General features: G+C 37.0%; 4 protein-coding genes across 5 annotated transcripts; 2 read left to right on the top strand and 2 right to left on the bottom strand.

Moving 5' to 3' along the window:
• Positions 1 to 6,764: 6,764 nt before the first annotated feature.
• On the top strand, positions 6,765 to 7,817 carry LOC133745104 (uncharacterized). The gene has a single exon (XM_062173095.1). It carries the CDS (start codon positions 6,765 to 6,767, stop codon positions 7,815 to 7,817), a length of 1,053 nt encoding a protein of 350 aa, XP_062029079.1.
• Positions 7,818 to 10,167: 2,350 nt separating this feature from the next.
• Positions 10,168 to 13,741, top strand: LOC133743066 (kinase-interacting family protein). 2 transcript variants are annotated; one of them, XM_062170807.1, is made up of 4 exons: positions 10,168 to 10,389; positions 11,087 to 11,129; positions 11,287 to 11,487; positions 12,484 to 13,741. In XM_062170807.1, the coding sequence occupies exons 3-4, from the start codon at positions 11,319 to 11,321 to the stop codon at positions 13,548 to 13,550; spliced, it is 1,236 nt and encodes a 411-aa protein (XP_062026791.1). In that variant the 5' UTR covers positions 10,168 to 10,389; positions 11,087 to 11,129; positions 11,287 to 11,318; the 3' UTR covers positions 13,551 to 13,741. The 2 variants fall into 2 exon arrangements, with proteins under 2 accessions (XP_062026791.1, XP_062026790.1); XM_062170806.1 differs by having other exon boundaries at positions 10,168 to 10,430.
• A 198-nt stretch (positions 13,742 to 13,939) lies between these two features.
• Positions 13,940 to 15,910, bottom strand: LOC133743067 (uncharacterized). The gene is made up of 5 exons (XM_062170808.1): positions 15,323 to 15,910; positions 15,156 to 15,205; positions 14,929 to 15,016; positions 14,682 to 14,798; positions 13,940 to 14,281 (listed from the first exon to the last, which is right to left on the bottom strand). The coding sequence occupies exons 1-5, from the start codon at positions 15,773 to 15,775 to the stop codon at positions 14,237 to 14,239; spliced, it is 753 nt and encodes a 250-aa protein (XP_062026792.1). The 5' UTR covers positions 15,776 to 15,910; the 3' UTR covers positions 13,940 to 14,236.
• Positions 15,911 to 18,676: 2,766 nt separating this feature from the next.
• On the bottom strand, positions 18,677 to 21,069 carry LOC133706743 (beta-amyrin 28-monooxygenase-like). Its single transcript, XM_062132282.1, has 3 exons — positions 19,981 to 21,069; positions 19,322 to 19,509; positions 18,677 to 19,208 (listed from the first exon to the last, which is right to left on the bottom strand). Exons 1-3 carry the CDS (start codon positions 20,990 to 20,992, stop codon positions 18,897 to 18,899), a joined length of 1,512 nt encoding a protein of 503 aa, XP_061988266.1. The 5' UTR covers positions 20,993 to 21,069; the 3' UTR covers positions 18,677 to 18,896.
• Between the last annotated feature and the right edge of the window lie 589 nt (positions 21,070 to 21,658).

Below are 21,658 nucleotides of genomic sequence, written 5' to 3'. Positions count from 1 at the left end.
TTGAGTCATTAATCAGACGAAATTAAATTAAATAAATTTATTAAGTTTTATTAACTATTAATTATTAATATACTGATACCTGTCCAGTCTCATGTTTCATTGTGATAGAGATGCTTTTGCATTCATTCAAATTAAGTTCCGCTCGAGCATGCAATATATATATATATATATATAATTAGTAACAACCAACCAACCGCGCCATGATATGTCAGATATGATATAAATATATTGACCTAAACCTTTTCCTTTCCTTTCTTTATATTGCTCCTTTTGGAACCAATCGTGGGGCCCCTTTATAGATGATCTCCCTAATCGTGGGGCAGCTAATCAGCTATGCAAACTCTAATCAGCTAATCAGCTTTCTTTCTTTTACCAAAGATTTTATTTTGCAAAGATCGATATACAAGTAAAAGACTAAAACTCTAAACGGTCGAATATTAAGTTGACTAGGAAGTAAGCGGGAGGGGTTAAGTTGAATATTTAATGATTAATTAAGATAGTTAAAAATAAAAATAGTGACAATACATGTTAATTTGCTACCTGCCGACTAGAAAGATATCCATTCAGATAAACACGTAATTAACTAGCTTGCTGATAGGTACTGTGGATCAAACATTTATCCCACGCTGAGGTGAAAATTCATAGTGCTAATTTAAGAGGCTATTTTTTGGTTCAGCTTGTCGTTATTTTTAGACATGACTGATGGACTTTTTGTTCTAACAGCGAGCAAGCGATCTCCTGGATAAAGAAAGTATGGAAACTATAGCTCCATTACGAACTGTCAAAAATTAATAAATACATCTGTCCGATCCATATATGTATATACATATTATATATGCATGTTAGTGTTTTAGTTTTTTTTTTTGAAAGAGTGTTTTAGTTTTATCTTGTCGAGAATTAACATCCATTTCCTATATGAATGGCCTATTTGGCTACTGGCACCAATGAGATATAATTATTTTCATACCAAAAATTAGATTTAGAAAGTAACCATATTCATGATTTGATAGCAAATATTGCAATAGACTAGGGCAGTATCCAAAAGCAATAATATTGCTTTGCTTAAGCGTAGCTTGGCAGCAAAGATAGATATATGGATGGCTAGGATGAATATATATAGATAAAATGGAGCTGGAGCTGGTAGCAGGTGCCGCCCAGCAAATTGGTGGCATTGTCTTCCAGCACAAGCGATATATGAAAGCAAGGGCGCATTAAGCACGCTTGATTTCCACCTGCACTTGCGGCCACTACTAAAATCTATACCATTCTCACTCTTCTTTCCATTTCTTCATGTCTTGCTCTACTAGTTAGTATATCCAGAGGACTGGCATGGGGACCCCATATATATTAAGAACAAAGGGGATTCCATATTCATTTCTTAATGGTTTAGATAGATTGGATGTAGCCATCTCCATATCTATGGATCAAATGTCAAAATAACCTTTCCTTCCAGTATGTCTCAGAAATCATAATAATGGATTGCAAGGCATGGCCAGTTGGCAATTAGTGATGAGGGCCGGGAAAAAGATAAAGGCTAAACTAAAGCGATCAAAAATATATTTAGGGCGCCGCTTGGTGGAGAGTGGAGACCCATCAATCTCTCTCTCTCTCTCTCGTCATGAAGTCTGTAGTCTGTACTCCGTAGTGGATACAAATTAGTAGTCCATCGATCTAGCTAATTGCTACTTAGCTAGCTTGCCACCTTGCTCTAGTTAATTAATTATCTGAAGAGAAAATGGATCGTGACTGAGTTTTTAATAATCATCTTAGGTCACTAATAGCCAGGTCCGGGTGATTAATTACATTTTAATTAACTAAGTCGAGAAGCAAGAACAATATATATATATATATATATATATATATATATATATATATATATATATATATATATATATAGAGGATCAAGAGATGACGTCTTTAAATTCTTACAGTGAGAATGTTTTTATTTTTAGGATGTATTTTAATAAGGAAAATGATTTGTGGCCTCAATGAGGCCTAAGATTTATGGCCTCAATCTTAGGTGTCATGTCATGTCACCTACACAAGTCACTTATTTGTTAGATCATGTTATGTAATTCTTGAGAAAAAGACCATCTTATCCTTCCAAAATCTAATGACCCTAAATTAGTTTGGTTTTTTTTTTTTTTTTTTTTTTCATTTTTCCTTTTCATTACACTCATGCTTGATTTAAACAACAATTTTTTTTCTTCAATCAAGAACAGAAAAAATTTCATGTAATTCAATCAATAGATTTGCACATACATTCGAACAAAAGATTTGCATAACACATGTATATAAATTCAACCTTTATTGGGTTCCTGCAAATTTTGAAAATATAATGTACGTGAAAAATACATATTCATATGATTATTATATATTCTTTTGTTCATTTTTTTCTCTCTTTATGTAGCTAGGGTTTAAACATTAAAATTGAGTTTACTATTTTTTGTTTGTTTTTTCCCTAATATTTAGATTGTAGATGATAATTAATGACTGCTACTAACATGGAATTTTTTCTTACCTCTTAATTTAGACATACATATTTTCCAAATTCAATTTATTAATGCTATTTTTTTGGATGAAATTAATCAATATTTGGAAAGGAAATTTAATGCCTATTTCTTGACACCTAATTCAATATATTAATGCTATTTGAAAAGAAAAATTATAGGAAAGAATTTAATTAAATGAAGAAAAATATTGGTCAAATAATTTGTAGACATATCTCTAAATTAGTACATAATTAATAGTTGATCTTTTTTTCATCACCTAATTAAATTCATTAATGTAATTGATTCACCCCCTAACATCTAAAAGGAAATATAAAAGGGTAAAGTTGGCGTTGCAATAATATGATGTGGCAAGATATATTATGTGAAATTAAAAAAAAATTTGCATTTGCTTACATGACATGACACCTAAGATTTGAGGCCACAAATCTTAGGCCTCAATGAGGCCCCATATCATTGCCCTTTTAATAATCACAACTGCTCATTCTTTAGTTACATACACATATATATAAATCCTACAAAAAATTAGCTAAATTGAAAAATTTGGTAAATGAAAAAACAGCAAGTGTTGATGATTGAAGACATGAGTAGTACTGATGCTCTTTGGACGTACGTAAAGAGTAAGCTACGTAAAATTGGTCAATCTCTTTATTATAAATACATTGCTGATCACTCTCCATCTTTATAATTGCTAGCTAGCTAGGTAGCATATATATATATATATAGTTCGTTCGATTAATGTAGCTAGCTAGTACGTTAATGGAACTTTATTGTTTAACTAATCATGCTGATGATCGATCGGCTGATCGATAGAGACAAGATTGAACGTAGTGGTAGTGAAAGTGAAAGTGGAGCTATCTTGATTTTCTATGCCGAAACCATTTTTAATGAACGGCACCACATTACATAGCTAGCTAGCTAGTCAGCAAGAGGATGATGATAATGAATCAATGATATGATATGATCAAAGACAGGTAAGTGGTAATTAACTAATTACTACGTATTTATAAATTTAAACTAAGCTTTCGAAAGATTTTCACCTATCAAGCATTCAAGCTAAGATACACTGCATATTAATAATCCTTACATACATGTACCTGAATTTATTGTTTATAATATGGAAAAGGCATGGTATAGATAATGTTTATGAATTGTTTATATGTAAACCCTTTGACTATATATCCTTGCAAACTCGCTCTTTGAACTGTTCCATATTTGCATACTATGTCTCCAGTTAGTTTAATATCATGATCAAGCTTAATACAAGTAAGCAGATTCTTTAATCATCCACGCTGCCTATATATATATATATGTTTTCATTACTCTTAAAATCGAAGAATGCGGAATTGATGACCAGATATGTATCATATGTATGACCGTACATGACGTATAATATGTTAAGCTAGCTGCCTAGCTCCCAGTACCTATAGTATGAGGATATGGGAGCCAACCAACTAGCAGCTATAGCAATCCATGTTGAGCTAGGTAGTTAGGTCCCCGCTCCAGGCTTCTAGTTAACTAGAGTATTCGAACAGATATTTCATCATATGCTGCATATATAGTTTCAACGTCGACAAATTAATCCACCAATGGCTAGCTTACTGAACTTTCGCTATTTCTCTTTCGCAAGTTTGGCCGGGAAGAAACCAATAGTAATACCACTGTTGTTGCGAGTATAAATCCAATGCATGTGTAACTGTAGTGGCAATCAATCAATGCGCTGTAGCTCATATCCTAGTGACGTTATTCGGATAGTTAAGTTTTGGTCTTACGCACCAGGGCACTTGCTTGTTCGCTCTCTCCTCCTGAATTTACTAGCTAGCTAATACTAATCTGATCGATATAGCAGGATCCGTTGAACTCCAAATTACTTGTGTCCCACAATTCACACATGATCTGCATCCATCGAATCAGTACTCACTCCTCACTGACCACTCGTGGGATAGCTAGCTAGCTCTGCGGCATTTTGATTGGCATACACGGCCGGCCTATGCCACTTTTGATCGATAATGAGGACAACCTAGCTAGCTCAATGATTAACTTACTCCCATCCATTCACTACTGCATGCCAAACTAAATTCCAACACCAAGGATTAATCTAACCAGAAAACACAGAGTTTACTGATCGATCAATCGAGTTCTCGGGAAAATTCTACGACATTCAAGACATTGTGACCATTAATTATAGAAGAGATCAAGAACAAACTACTGGTCTATGTTTCTCATCGACATGTGTATATTTGAAGTTCAAAATTAGAATATATCATTCCTCGCTCAATAAAGATGAAGAAAATAAGTAAAAGACAGAGAATAAGAGAGCTAGGTTGATTAAAAATTTGTTGGGACTTGGCAAGCAGGCTGTGTTTTGAAACGTAGTGAGTAGCCAGTGAGCCATCAGCTTCAAGAATTAGGAATAAGAACAAGAAGGTAGCGAGCCAACCAAGGGTGTGTGGGTGGGTGAGTGAGGTGGCTGGCTAGCGCACACCAGTAGTGCATGTCATGGTTCCCGGGGGTCAGACAACTCACACAAGTAAGAGACCCCATCTCTAGCTAGCTTGCTTATCGATCGGGGGAGGAGTTGGCCACTTCTTTCCATCACTACAAACTACAAAACGACCCCACATTACCTAGAGATATTTGTAAAATCAGTACCACCTAATATTCATTATCCAAGCTAGCTAAGATGTTTAGTCAAGTAAATTATTGGAGAGGATTGTATGCACCGACAGTGCGCACTGTCGGTTATTTTAATTTCTAAAAAAATAACAGCCACTCATCTAATCCACCTCTTTATATATTTTAATATCAAAAAAATTACATCCATTCATATTGCAAGTCCCCATGCACTGAAGGTGCATGGAATACACTCCCGTAAATTATATAGGGGTTAAGAGAATCTAAATGTTACCATGCATGTAGAGCTATATTTAAGACTAGCGGTTATAATGATTGATGTTGGTATACATTACAGCAAAGGAAGGCCAGATGTCCGGTAAGCGCTAGCTTTATGTGTAAATTAATATAGGTCCGTTGTTTAAAGGGTAATGATCGGCGGCTCCACTCCACTCTCCACTAGTATGATTGTTTATACAAATAGGGCCGGACTAATCGACAGGACCGCGGATGAAAGCGGCGTTTTAATGGAAGATCAGGTTTGGTTAAATTGCATATATATGCCATTTTTTTAACATGCTTTTGATGGGACATCAGCCATGAGTCCATGACCATAATTTAAAAAACAAGAGAAAAGGGTAAAATTAATATCTTAAACGTCGAACAGTTCAGCAGAAGATTTGAACATTGGACGGCAGAGATCTCATCGAGGTTGAAGTAGAGTTGTGTGGAGGTTAAGCGAGTCTCGCCCACATGAAGCACAGCCCTCTGCCTCTACCCCATGGCATGTATATATAGCTAGATAGTGTCTGCTTTGCTTTATATGCTTCAATTCCTTCATTAATTAACCAAGCAAAGCTCGCTTTTTTTCCATCTCTTTCTTCTCTTCTCCCAGGCCTCCCCTGGTATTGGTATCCTTGCCGTACGGACCAATATCGATCAATCAGAGATCGAGATGCAAGTTAGTCGACCTTGTGCAAACTACTACTGCATCTTTGCTTTACTACTTCCTGGCCATTCGTACCTCTTTATGAACGTCGGAGTCAGTCAGTCATTCTCTCTTTGAATGTTCCTTCTTTTGTTCCTCTTATGTGATCTCCTAGCATAGCTACTAGCTGGCTAGCTTCACTTTCAACTTCATGTTTTTGTAGTAATTAATTATGCATTCGTGGGAATTAATGATCCAACTTTTTATGTGATCGATCCTTAATTAGTTGTTAATTACACCTTCATCACTCCACCGATCTGCTCGCGGCGGGATTTTCATCAACTGGCCGGAGAGTAGCTAGTGATTTGTTTGAGGTACTGATTACGTATAATTAATTGCTGATGATGATGGATTTAATTGCTTTCAAGGTCCCTGATTGAAATGGCAGTTTTAGATGCTATTTTGGGTCGTCTCCTTTCATTTATATATCTTCCCTCATTTTAAGAGATCCAGTTTGCCTTTCATTTCATGTAGAAGATTGATCGTTTTTGACACCTCTTCTTACTTAATTTTTAGCTAATCCAGCCAGCTAGCTTCTTCAGTTCATACGTTAACATCCAGTATTCCAGCTAGCTAAAGCTTGAACCTTTTTTTTTTATTTTTTGGTTTTCTGTGGTTTTGTTTTTTTCGAAAAACCAAGTTGATCCAAAATGATGGGGGATGTTTTGAAAAGAGCAAGATTGGAAACAGCAGTCTGGGCTGGAAAGCTGTTACTGCTCTGTGTAGGAATAGTGTCCACAATGGTATTTTTCAAAGTGGTAATCATTCCTTACCTCCTTAATCTCACTCTTTCCACTCTTCCCCACCTCTGGACCTCAATCAGAAGCTACTGCCTATCTCCACTTTACATCTACATCATTCTCAATTTTATCATCATAATCATCGCTGCCTCCTCCACATTCCAAAATCAAAATCAAAAGCAAAAGCAAAAGCACCCCTCATCTGTGCCCTCCTCCTACACCTCCATTAATAACCTAAACAATGCCAAGACCACTAGTACTGATCATGAAGATGACTGTTGTACTTTTATTGATGGTACGGCAGAGTACAACAGCAATAAGATCGAAAGTAGTAGTCATTCCGAAAATGCAACTACTTCTCCTCTACCGTCTTTGCTTACTCATCAATTTTCAAATGAAATGATCAGCTGGCATGACATCCACATAGTACAACAAGCTTCCACAGAAGAAGAAGAATCCATTCGTACCAACCCTTCACCGGAGGAACCCTCCTCCTCGGAGGACTCTTGCTTGACGGAGAAGCCGGTCACCGAGGAAGAGGTGGAAGACAACACATTGGACACCACATGGAATGCCATTATGGAAAGGCAAGGCAAACCGATATGCAAGCATCTAAAAAAGAGTGAGACTTGGGACACGCCGCCTCGGACGACTGGCTTGGTGAGAAGTAGTATTGTTCCAGCCAGGGAGCTAGTTGAGGAGGATCAGTTAGATGATCATCATCATGAGAACATCAACAACAATAATAATAATGTTGTTGATGATCGAGTGGCATGGGCTCGGAAAGAGTTGAAGAAGTCGGACACTTTTAACGACAGGGTGTCCATGATAAGGGAGAAGTCCATGACTCAGGACGAATTGAACCAGCGGGCGGAGGCCTTCATCAACAAGATCAATAATCAGATAAGGCTTCAGAGGCTAGAATCTGATCAACGTTTCAGGGACATGGTTAACCGTGGTCTCTAGTCACCTACTTCAATAATTAATTAGTTAGTTAGCTTTTTTAATCTGAATTGTTCTTAGTTGTATTATATATATCTGCTTGTTTTTATATGCAAGTGTCATTCAGTCAGTGTGTGTTGGATTATAATTAGTTGCAAGAAAGAACACAGAAGCTAGGGAGTTTATTAAAAGTGGATCGATCGAGATTCTGCACTTAGTTCTCTCTTGTTTGTTAATACATATATATAGCAGTTGGTAGCTAAACCGCGCCCATTTTAAATTTCTTGAGGTACTCTAATTTATGGTGCTTGTTGGAACTCGATCTATAATCTATGTGTTATGGAATCTTTCTGTTAAGAGTTTTGTTTTCTTTAGATTATATATGTATTAGACAATGATCCAACAACAACCACCTCCATTTGCTGATTTGTAAATTAACATCACTTAGCTAGCTAGCTTAATTTGCTTAATTTCCACGACCATGGGTTGCTGGTCAGACAGGTACTAAATCCATATTGAGCCCATATGTAAATGCAAAGGTCCGTGTATGCTGAAAAAACAATCACAATTTTTGGCGACACTGTCTCGCTCTCGTCTCATATACTTTATATTAATTGCGGATCCATGTCTGCAGCAGACTTGAGAAATATATCTAATTACTTAGGCAGATGTGTGTTGTGGAGCTTAAAACGGGAACTTAGTAGCAAGCCCAATCAGGTATTTTAAGTGTAACTGTAGAACAGGCCGGACAAAGGTCATATAGGATTGAACGTTTTTCACTTTTTTTTGACTTTGTCAAGGGGAACCCAAAGGCTTTCTAGGCCCAAGATAAACTCCTTCGGCGCATGTGAAATGCTCCAACTGTGCATTGCAGCACAGTGCCTGACCACTTTGACAGCTTCGGGGTTCGAACCTAGGTTGGGGAGCACACCCAACTAAGCAAGAACCACTAAGCCACTTGCAGTGGTTAATATATCTAATTACTTAGGCAGATGTGTGTTGTGGAGCTTAAAACGGGAACTTAGTAGCAAGCCCAATCAGGTATTTTAAGTGTAACTGTAGAACAGGCCGGACAAAGGTCATATAGGATTGAACGTTTTTCACTTTTAATGCACTTTTAATGAATGAAAAAAGTGATCGAAATTAAGTTCTAACTTCTACGGTGCTCCAAATCACAAATCATTTGGTAAATTAGGGAGTGTTGTCAGGCTCTTTAAGTTTATTTACTGGATAGAGGCTAGACATTCTAAATGGACTAAGTCACCGAAGCATTATAACTGGACCCATGCCAGATAGCAATGGGAAAAGCTAAAGAGGACCAGAAAAAGTTGAGGAGCTAGCGTGTTGGATTTTTATCATAGAATTACAGATTTACAGGCACTGCCTTCTTGAATTTTTGTCATATATAATTAATAATTTTACTATAAGAAGCCCCAACACAGGAACAAGAAAAAAGAAAAGGCTTTTAGACGCAAAACTTAAACGAAGAATGATGATTTTGTTTTTTTTTTTGGGAGAATAAACGAAGAATAATGATGATTAAACGAAAAATAATGATGGGCTTTACTGCATCTATTACGGGTTTAGCAAGGTCAACCTGGAATCCTTTAAGCCCAGCCCAGTAGTCTAAAAGACAATCCATGACACTTGGCCCATTTCTATAGTCTAGGATAGGCTCTTGGATGTTAATTACTACGTAGCAAGTGTTTCCGACTCATGAAGCAGGGAGTTGCTCTCTCCTCTCTTTGTTATAGGGGGTTGTTGTATTTCTTCAGACTTCAGCTGCTTCATTTCTTTTTTAAATTTGGATTTGCAGGAAGCGGAGATCTGATGTTCGAAAGAGGAATTGAAGAAGAAGAAGGAGGAGGGATTGGGATGGATCGATCGAGCGGTTGATCGATAGGAGATGTTGTTCCAGAGAATCATGGCCACGTATCACTTATTCAACTCAGTTAGCTCTGTTTCTCTGGCTACGTAGAATAAACTTATGCTTACTTAATCAGCTTGGATCTTATGGCACTGCTTGCAAGTGGTTGTCTCTATACTAACTAACATGTTAATACTTGCAGTTGCAGGATAAATAATCGTTACTACTACGTCCATCAAGTTTGCATTTTCCATTTTTCGTTTCTTTTGGGTGGAATGCATGTAATCTATTACCTTGTTTAATCTCCGAGGTAAAGAAAAGTAAGAAAATCTCCAAGGTTAAAGCGATGCAAGTAATTGATGTCTTATTAATTCATGAAATTTTTAAATAGTTACCAAATGAAGTGTAGAGGAAAGATAAAAAGAGAAAATTTGAAAACAACATTTGAAAAAGGAATATAAGACACGTACTTGCCTGAGTGACTGAAATTCAAATACAAAATTTGTACAAAAGGAGTCGTTGCGGAATTTTGGGTGAGATTGATTTTGTGTGTTTGTTTCCTTTTAGCAGTAGAGAAGCGTGGCCATGGCAACTCTTTACCTTTAATTTGCTTCTCAAAGACTCTTACAGAGTCAAAGCCACACGTACTGAATTAACTTGCATACATACGTTACCAGTAGCTGGCTTGGCGTAGCATTTCAATCAGAAATCGTGTTCATCCAACCAGTAGTTGAGTATTGAAGCTTGCTCGTCTTTCAAATTTCATTTCGGTAATTAGTTAATAATTACTATACTCCTCCATCTCTTAATTTCTTTTTCATCATCAAAATCATCTCATGTCCATTTCTGTTCTCAGACACTCAGATTTTTCGATTTATATGCCCGTCTAAGTTTTCTCTGCTTCATGCTTTCATTCATATAATTAGTAGAATTTGTATGCACGTTTCTTTGGATCTCTATTCGTTTTTTGTTGCTGCTGCTGTTGTTGTTGTTGTTTTATGCTTGCAAGATCAGCTTAAATTTCTGAATTAAGACATCCTAGCCTCGCCTCCTCTGAAACTCTGCAGGCTGATCGAGATTCCGAGAATTTTGATCGAAGTCTCAAAGCTAAGATTAGTTGGTTAGTTAATCTGGTTAAGTATTACTGGTGGTGGTGGAAGAAGAGGAAGAAGAAAAGAAATAAATAAAGAGAAATGATGGCTCTTTTTGGTTGGAATTAATATATATATATATATATATGGGGAATTGAGCAATGTGATGTTATTGATTTGATTGAAAATGACCATACGTACATGGTTTGGAAGACTAGCTTGCTGGTGTTTCTGTTTTCACTTTTCACTTGCGTGCTATTAGTATTTTGTGATTTTGCTTCTCGAGATCTGCGCTTGGTGCATTATTGATGTTGGTCGTCCTTCTTCATTTGCAGACGGCAAAGGGCTCCCTTTCCTCACAACACAATTCATATCATTGTACGTACGCTGCTCTCTTCGTTTCCATTTTCTTCTTTTCTCCCTCTCCTGTCTTCTCCATCCTTTTTTTTCAACTTCGTATTCAGTTTTGCCTTTTTTATTCTTTTGAGATTCGAGAGCATGCAAATTTGAAACTTGAAACGGTTGTGTCTGTTAGTAACGTCGACGTGGTGGGTTTTAAATTTGACAATGGAGAAACCGACGACACCACCATCATCAGCTTCTTCTGTTCAAATTCATCAGGAGTCAGTTCCGACTAGTCCAACGTTGTCAAGCACAAGGAAGATGAGCTTAAGCACCGCCCCGACCACCACGGCCACCACCGCCAAACCGACCTGGCTCCTCTCCAACCTTGCCGGTACGTACCTAGCTCCATTATTTCCTTCATTTACTATCTATCTATCTACCACGTACCACCCTCATAATTATATTTCTGTCTTCAATTTCTTCCCTTATTTGTTTTCTGGTCTGCTATGCATTATTAACCATTATTAGCATGCCTAATTTAATTCTTCTTCTTTCTGCTTTACTTTTGTCTACAAATCAAATTTTGAATTTTGAAACCCTGAATTTCAAAAACAAGAGACAGAGCTTCTGAGTCTAGTATATGTAAAGTTGTAAACTGTAAAAAGTGAAAGAAGCCTTGGCCTTGTACCAGAATACAATTGATTTTGTTGATTTGGGAGACAATGACCTTTCCGTCTATGCGTCTCTTTCAGAGCACATTTCTCCAGGAGGACCCCCAAGCTAGCTTTGGTTTGGCCCTCTTATTTATTGTGAACGAATAACATTTTTCATCTTTTAACTCTTTTGGAAATTCAAATTTTTGGGGCCTAGCTTGTTTGTTTCTTCTACATGGTAGACGGATCCTTCATTTCAAATTCATCATGGGGTTAGATTTAGATTTACCAGTAATGCTTGTGAAACTGTATCAAATATGCTGTGCCGCTGTTTTTGGTCAAATATATTCTGTGTTCCATAGCTGATTCTTTTGGGGCCTAACCCATCCTTCCTTCCAAGTGGTAATCTGGATAAAGACCAAAGAGAAGTGTGACACGTACGCGTGCTGGTGTGAGTGTCAATCAAAGGGCGCAAATGGAAACGGGCCGGCCTTGTTCATTTTGTTGTTTTCTGGTTGGGTTCGGCTCCATGACCCTGACCTTACTTTACAGACAAGACCAACTCGATCAGTACTAGGGTTAAAGCGAGCCTCTTTTGTAATATCCCTGGCTTTACTATCCATAATTTCAAATTCTCCAGTCACTCTATATTCCCGTCAAACTCAAAACTTGATATGTGTAGGTTATTTGTTTGTTTCCTTTTATCATCTGATTCTATTTTGTTTTTATGTCAGATGTGGAAGAGAGGATGAAGATGCTAGCATTTAACAGTAACAGTAAAAGTACTAAAACTCCTCAAGATCAAGACACTGGGGACACCTTCGCGGAGCGAGCTGAAGCTTACTACAAAACACGCCCTCAGCTGCTATCCCTACTTCAAGACTTGTACAATTCCTATCTCACTCTCTCTGACCGTTACATTCAAACAATCGCCAAAACTACTAGTCTGAGTCAGAGTCAGATTTTTCATCCTCCTCGTCGACAATCTTCTCAAACCTCAACCTTTGAATACTATGATTACTATGACCAGCAAGATCAATATGAGACTAGCCAGAATGATTCAGATGTGGAGAGCTCCCTCTCGTATCAGCAATTTCCCACATCACTACTTGCTCAAGATGATGATGATGATACCACCATGGTGTCAAGTTTTGACGCAATTGTCGCGGAGATTGTGATAAAAAATGTGGAATGCGATATCCTACTTCATGAGGTCAATGCATCGGAGAGGCAACAAAATGAATCATCGAGGAAGATAGAGTTGCAGAAGAGCTTGCTTGAGGTTTTGGAGTCTGAAAGGCTCATACTACTGAATGAGAATGCTAAATTGGGTTACAGAGTGGGTGCATTGATGGAAGAGAACAAAGCGCTTGCCTCCGAGTCTCTGTTCATGAGGAGGAAGGCCGGTGAGCTAGCTAGGCATTTGCTCCAAATGAGAGAGGACCGCAGGGTCAGCATGCTCAGCCGTAAGATAGAGGACCTTCAGGGACAGATTTATGGGTTGGAGAAGCGGAACAAGGAGTACTACCAGCAACTTGTCAACAATGATCACTCACAACTAGGATCACTTGAAGAAGAGAAGAATAGTAGCAACAACAAGAAGAAGACTCGTGGTAGAAGTAGTAATGAGGTGGATTTGCACGTTTGCTTTCAAATAGGAAAGATGAAGAGGAGAGGTGGTACTGGGACGAGGACTGGTACGAAGGGTACTGGCACTGACAAGAAAGGTTCTAGTTGGTGGGGAAAGGTCAAGAACATAGACTTGTTTCTATGTGGACTTAACCCAACTTCTACTGCTTGAATGCTTGATGATGGTGTCCGATTGCTTCAGAAACTTGAACCTATGGACTGGAATTAGAGAATAACTATCTAATGATCGATCTCTTTATATTTAGTTATCGTTTGTAAGGATGAACTCCGTGGTGTACCCTCTACACTTCATTGTGATCATGCCTTAAAATTATGTTTGAGTTGAAGATCCATTTATGCTTATAGCTAGTGGCTATTCAATATATAGTACGTCTGAATATTTTTAGTTCTCCCACCTATATGCTTATTGCTAGAGGCCATTCAAGATACTTGTTTATTTCTCAAAGAGACATCTTACCAATTAATCAGAGCTACATAGGGTACAACTTACAGTTCCAAGTGAAAGGGGAGCTAAACAGCGTTCTAAACAACATTGAGCACTCAATTCCAATCTCGATCTAAATATTATTGTCAAATCTTGACCATCTCATATATACTACAGAGGTACAAAAGAGACTAGTAGCTGCTTCTTCTTCTATAAATTCTTTTATTGTCACTATAATTATTGTGTATGAATGTTGAACTTATCATGCATGCTAGACCTATAATATGAACTCCAGCATGCATAAAATGAATGACACAGACAAACCTGCAAAGAGTCTGAACATTATGACTTTTATCAGCACAGTTCTGTAATTGATGTATACAAGACTTCAGAGACATTGGAGATCTTAAGACTTAATCAGGTACAGCAGTGAGTTTCTCGAGGTTTGCAATCCGAGCCTGCATAGCAGCATAAGTAGTTGAGAAAATATGATTGCAGATCTTAATAGATTATTTGAGGATATAGCTGAGCAGAGATCATAAAATTAAATAAGGAAAACAAACAAATGAGTGCAGGCAATTTTGCAAAAGATCTTCCATGAAGAAATTAGAAATGTTATATGAACACACTTGCGAGGAGATCGATACAATTAATTTCAACCCGAAAACAACAATACATGAGTAGTTGGTCATTTAAATATGGCCAGGAGGCCCCCTGCCTCTTTCAAGCTGATGCATCTTCAAGTTAAAGTTCTTGTAACCAAAACTAACTTCTAAGCTTTATTATGAACCAAGATGATCTTTAATCTCTGTCCGTCCTATGTCCTAACATTATGGATATACGGGTCTTATAATATACCTTGAAAGATTTGGAGCGTCGAATAGAAGGATCTATCTGTAGAGCTGTCAAATATGACTTCTGAGCTGAATCAAAATGACTCATTGCCAAGAATGCATCGCCTTGGCAAATATAAGCCTGCAACATGCAATTCATAGCGAACTTTTAAGCGAAATAAAAAGACTTTGTATAGATTTATTCAACAATATATATGGTCAGAAGAAGAGTATGCGATTATGCAACTAGGTAGCTAAGCTAAAAGAAGCACCTCCGGATAAATAGGATTTAATGCCAAAGCTTGTGCGGCATCTTCAAGAGCCCCAGAATGATTTCCCAGTGCTAATCTTGCAACAGACCTGTATGTGATTATTGAAGGAATGAAGCACTGAAGGAAATCAATCAAGATATATACATGATAGGACAGGGGAAGGTAAAACATCAAAATAATTAAGCTAATTAACTGATAGCGCCCTAACACTCAAGTTAATTAATTACCTGTCCTTGTATGTAATATGGATGCCACCAATTGGCCTTAATTCTATAGCCTGCAACAAGCCACGTACCACCAGAAATTCAAGAAACTGAAATTGAAATTGTAACTAGACATTCATCCTAATTAGTACTTGGTAATTAGTAACTAGAAATTACAAGTAATTAAGGACCTGTGAGAGGAAGAGCTCAGCCTGAGAGAAATTGTTGTTGTTGTTGAGCTCAATCTCAGCTTTATTCCTCAACGCAAGCGCTTCCAAACTCTTGTCAGCAGCGTCGGAATCCCAAGCTCCCCCGCAGAGTGCCACGAGGACCTCGGCGGCTCGAGCCCTGGTTCCGCAATGACCGACCAGAGTGCCAGCTGGAAGCGCGACGAGGTTGGGGCCGTTGCCGCAGCAGCTCAAACAGCCGCAGGACTTGACGGCGACTGTGGGGGGAGCGAGGGCCGTGATGGTCTCAAGGGTCTGCATGGAACCTTGTCTACGGCAACTCCGGTTGGTGCATACCCGGATTTCCTGGATTTCGGAGATGATGATACTACAGCGCAGTCTTGGTGTGGGCTTGGAATTAATAAAGATGGGGAGAGACTTGTTAGACGTTGTAGGTGGAGGAAACACAACCTCCATTTCTAGCTCGATCCGGTGGTCTGGTCTTGTGTTGTACCACAGAGTTTGTTCACTTGAGTTAAACACAGGCTAGACTTATCGGGAGACGCTGCAACTTGAAACTTTCTATATATTGTACGAGATAACAAATTGATTGACCAAAGAAAAACATTACGGAAATGACAAACTTTTACTCTCACAGGACAAACTAATAGTATTATTGTTCAAGTGCTTAGGACTAGTTTTGGATTACTGTGACTTTTAAAAAAAATTGTTGTTGGTGTGTTGTGAGACTAATCAGCTGTGAATTAAAACAGTTTCGTGTTTGGTAAATAAAAGTACTGTCAGTAGATAAAACAACTTCAGAACGTGTTTTGATCCACAGCAACTTCTAAAATCAACCTCTAGATTGCTTTTAAAATCTGCTGCCAGTGACCTATAACTTTTAATTAAAGTTGCTTTTTATTTATTTACCAAACACAATAAAATCTAAAATTTTAAACAAAACTGATTTTTTTTTAAAGCGAAGCAATCCCAAACGGGGACTAATTCTATTATATTCACTTTCAGAAGCTTATACAACCGATTATCAAAAGGTTTAATCGGTTGTAGCTGTAGAATTGGGCCAGGGGCTGGAAACGGCCCACATGAAGGCTTGGTCTGTTGGGCCTGAATACTACCTGAAGGCCCGTTTGCTCTTTTGGGCATATTGGGTCAATATTTAGTTATTTTTATTTCTAATAATTCCCTTTTATTTTGGGATGAGAAATTTTATTTATACATTGCTAAATGATAGATACACATCTTTTACTTAATACACAATCTATTAACTTTTTTATTTTAATATTTTACTAGAAACACAACCCCAAACTTCCTAAACTATCCTCATTCACACTACACAATATCTTTTCATTAAATACATATATATTTTTTTTTTTGCTGAAATAAATTGAGATAAATATCTGATAAGAGACTACCTATTTTTTTTTATAAGAAAAACAGACTACCTATTGCATTGCTGCAGTTGAAAAAAAAAAACGAGACCCAAAGAATAGCATATTACATTAGAAGACTCAGCATCAATTCCTCAATAGCTTAATGTGAGAGTTTCGATAAATCACATGGTCATCACTAAAGTTAATACAATGGCACTCAAAGAATGTTTTAATTGCTTTTCACTTGTTGGGTTGAACATACTCAAATGCCAATGGGGAATTGCTTGTCATTGAGGACTTGACCAAGACAATATTCATATGCCAATTGTTGAGATTTGTGAACTACTGATGATGAAATTGGAGCGAAACAAAACAATACATCACAAGAGTTCTTGAGGAATTTTTCAACGGTTTTCACTTGCTCTTGTTTGTCCATATCATTTGGACAGTTAGTACATTTTTGAAACTAGATTGATAAGAAGGCTCGATTCCATGCATGCTAAATTATTGAGAATCAAATTCATGATATCCATCTGCGGTAGACTTGGAAACAAAAAAAAAACTGCATATATTTATTAATTCCAACTATGTTTCTTTATTGTTAATATAAATAGGGTGCGGCTATTGCCACCCTATAATTTTCTTTGTTCACCCTATTTGTTCATTACACCCTACATTTTAATTTCAATTATTAAATTTACTTATTTAACCCATTTTTCTTTCTCAGAATATCCTTATATGACATATCCAATTAAAAAATAAATATTTTTAACGAAAATCTCTTATTTAATTTATACTCATAAAAAGAATTAAAATTTATTAAAGTTTTCTAATAAAATCATAATCTGATTTACTCCCATTTTTAAAATTTTTTCTTTCAGTTCCAATGTTCTCTATTTCAATCTCTGTAAAAAGATTAGTAAATTTACAACTATATATGATCAATGAAGAAGAGATTGATTTTTGTTTTCTTCGTGTTTTAAATTTTTACTTTCAGTGTTCACAAAGAATATTGCAAAGATTTTGATGAAGTTAAAAGTAATAGTTTTGTGAATTGAATAACGAATTAACAATGAGGAGGCAACAAAAAGACAAAAAAAAAAGTAATAAATTCAAATTTGGGTGGAGAAAGATAAAGACTAATATTATCCAATGAGAAATTAAGTAGTGTTTGTATTAATTAATTATTATTATTTTTTTCTTACATATTTGAATTTTAGAAAATTACTGTACTTATTAGTCATTTTGCACTTGGATAATATAGTTTTTTAATAATTCAAATGTTTGTAGGGTGAACTAAGAAAATGGTAGGGTGGCAATAGCCGCACCCTATAAATATCTCTTTTGGTAATTTAACTTACCCATAAAATGTGATGTTGGGTGTGTGAAAAAAGGGATGTGTATTTAGAGGTGTGTGAATAAAATTTCCCTTTTGGGATCTATGCTTGTTAGTTTTTAGTAAGCGTCAAGGAGTCTTAGTTACTTCACCTATTTACTATGTTGTGGTGTTAACATAGTTTATAGGCTTCCTTTTTTTAGTGAGCATGGAACTGTTAAATGAGTTGACCTAATCTATGTATCGTTGTGGCACAACCACAAATTATTTATCTACAACATGACGGTAGAGGGAGGATATGTAATGACCCATTCTGGCTTTAGATGAATGATATACTCTTGATTTGGGTTTGATTCAAAAAACAACCAATTATAAACTTTTATATACCTCTGACACAGAAAAGTCTAGCTGATCATTTTCCATTATTCTATGTGTTATAACTTATAACACACGAGTTTTTTTTTACTATTTTAACACACGTGATGAAAATTGAATTGAAGTTGCACGTAAAAAGCAAAACTATGAATAGAAATGGAAAGTTGTACACAATATTTCGCTTCAATATATATAGTTAGTATGCTGTATGCATGCATATATTGTGCCATATATCCATCAAAATTATTCAGATCCATCCAACGTCGAAGGAATAAGGGTCTTGTACATATTACATTATATATTGACACCCGATTTGAGTTTGATTAAAAAAAAAAAAAGGTTCTTGTACATATTAATTCCCTTCATATACATAAATATAACAAACTAGCTAGTTGAAGTAGCTAGCTATTTGTATTAAACCAACCACTGCTTAACATAGATACTTGGTGTGCGTGCATGGTGGCAGTGTGTGAGTCCACGTTGTCGTCCGTTTGGCTCACAGTGATGATGTTGATGGATGAGGATAAAGGCGAACTGGAAGTCCTTCGGTAGGAAGAAGAAATGGGGTCATCACCATTTTCTCTTCAGGAAAAACCTTCTCCCACCTGAATCTGGTGACCAAGTTATGCATGAAAACCAAAATCGTAAAGCGAGCATATTCTCTTCCAGGGCACATCCGAGGTCCTCCTCCAAATGGGACGTACGAAAAAGGAGCTGGTCCTCCTCCGTCGAACCTTGATGGGTCGAACTTTTTCGGATCTGGGAAGTACTCTGGGTTTTTATGTGTCGAAAACACACTCCAGTATAACTGCATGCATAAATAGTTCATTTCAATTCATGAGTGTAAACTTTTAATCATAGCTAGAGAAACCAACACACACATATTATTATATATTATGAATGTATTATACATGTACAAACCTTCATTCCTTTAGGAATCAGATATCCTTCATAGACAAAGTCGGTCATGGCCTCTCTAAAAGTTCCAGGATTTGGCGGCTCCAATCTCAACACTTCACATGCGACATTCCATGTGTACTTCATTTTTTGTATGTCCTCCCAGTTGAGCAACTCTCCTTCTGCTTTTGAATCTGCTATCTCCATTTGCTCTGATAAGAGAGATTCATTTCTACGTTTTAGTATTACTGTAATTAGTTGACTGATAAACCAAGTATGAGAGTGGTCACTTGCTTTGTGGCGGGCAGGCCGGGCCAGCAAGTACTTGATTATATATTGAATTGAACCAGTACTCGATATATGTATAGATGTCTTTATATAGGTCTCTATATAGCTAATTAACTACCAGGTGAAAACATACTTCGGTCAAAAATTAATTGAGAGAGGAGAGATCCAGATATAAATTTGATTAGGAGACAGATCGTTAAGAATGTAATGTTGTACAAGTACACACATTCACATAGTAGACATTGTAATTTATAATCAGCCGGAGATATATCAGTTTGGAAATTGAAATAGGAAGATAGATGTATAATAGATATGATGGATAGAGGATTAAATTATGCTTGAAATATGTAGCTAGATTGTCCAAAAAAGAAAACAATGCTTTAATCTGTAAGTACCTTTAAGGACGGCATCATAAACTGTAGGAAGCTCCGATAGATACATGATGATAGAACACAAGGTGATGAATACATTGTCATAAGCAGCAATGAGTAGACCATTTAACTTGTTGGCGATGTCGGTTTCCTTCATTTGTTGGCCGTCGCTATATCTCTCCAGCAGCAACTTAGACATCAAATCATGATTATTATTATTTTCATCATCTGCTGCCACAGACAGATCTAAATCTATTCTCCTCTGTTTAACCATATTTTCAAGGTCCTTCCTGACCTGCTTGGATGCTTGGATGGCTCGGTTGAATGCTGTGCCAGGCAGATTTATGGGCAATGAAATGAAGCCTGCTGCAATACGCTGAATTGGCTCCTCTAGTTTGGCAATCACTGCTGGATCCTCCACGTTTAAGAAGATTTTACACACCAATGTGAAGGTGTGCATCTTTGTTAGGGCTAGAACTTTGACTTGTTTTTGATCCGACCAGAACAGGTCCAGATGACGTTTGGTGACAGTATCCATGATCCCTACGTACTTTCGGAGAGAATCGGGGCCGAGAAACGGAGACAGAACTTTGCGGTGACGAATGGACTCCTCGGCGGTGTTTGTTTTGTTGGAGCTGGCAAAGATGGTGTCGATGTTAGCAGGCCACCATGACTTGACGAGTTTGTTCTCGTTCGAAAACAGGAACTTGTTTCCAGCGGCAGTACATAGCACCGCCATGGATTCACGCAGCAACGATGTGGTGAACACCTTGCAGCTGCTGCTTTTGGAATCTGATGATGAGTACTTGATCCTCCTTTCTCCTATGAACTTCTCCGGGACACCCCTTTTGGCTGTCATCAAAAAAGCAAGGCCTTCCCCGATGATGGGCCAACCTGAGCTTCCTGGTGGGAGCTGAAGCTGATGATTATGATGATGAACTTCATTTTTGCTAGCATTTCTATTCAACATACGAAAAAGATAGTAGAGAGAAACAAAGAGAACTAGCACAGAAAGGATAAGCATCTCCATTTCCATCTCAAAACTCTGAGATCTAGTTCGATAATTTTGCGGTACAGCTACTCCTCTAGGTGTATATAAATCCCGTTTGTGGAAAATCACACCCACCTTGGCTTTCGATACTAATTTGGAAATTTAGGTATATATATATCATACTAAGCAACTCCAACAGCTTTCTTATATTTTTATTTTTCTCTATTTTAGAGAAAAATAAGCCTCTTTTGCTCCAACAGATTTCCTATAACTATCCTTATTTTAGGGAAAGTGAGGAAAGAGAAAACCAAATTCTCTAAATTTACAGCAAATCTCTAAAATTATGGAGATTTTAGTGATTATTGTAAAATAGGAAATTGAAGTTATAAAGAAGCTGAAGCTGTGAGAGTTGCTGTTAGTCTGATCCGTGTGAATTGAATAACATCCGAATTAATTTATTACAAAATCGATCAACAACATCCAGCTGACTAGTTTATATGTAGCTGTGGGACTAGTTCGTCCATGGCTCAATGCTATTAATTAAACTTAAAGCAAGCAAGTCGATCTGAGATAGATCGCAGATAATAGTTTTTAAAGCTGCTCCAAAGTAATCAGCGTTATATATAATCACCGACGAACGTCTTCGTGGGAATACACACCCAACTTATAATAAGCCAAATAATTAATGATAAAAACTGTGCACATGTAAGG

Source organism: Rosa rugosa, chromosome 4 (assembly GCF_958449725.1).
Source record: "Rosa rugosa chromosome 4, drRosRugo1.1, whole genome shotgun sequence".
In the NCBI taxonomy this organism is placed as follows: domain Eukaryota; kingdom Viridiplantae; phylum Streptophyta; class Magnoliopsida; order Rosales; family Rosaceae; genus Rosa; species Rosa rugosa.
This window is presented reverse-complemented; position numbering and strand designations above follow the sequence as displayed.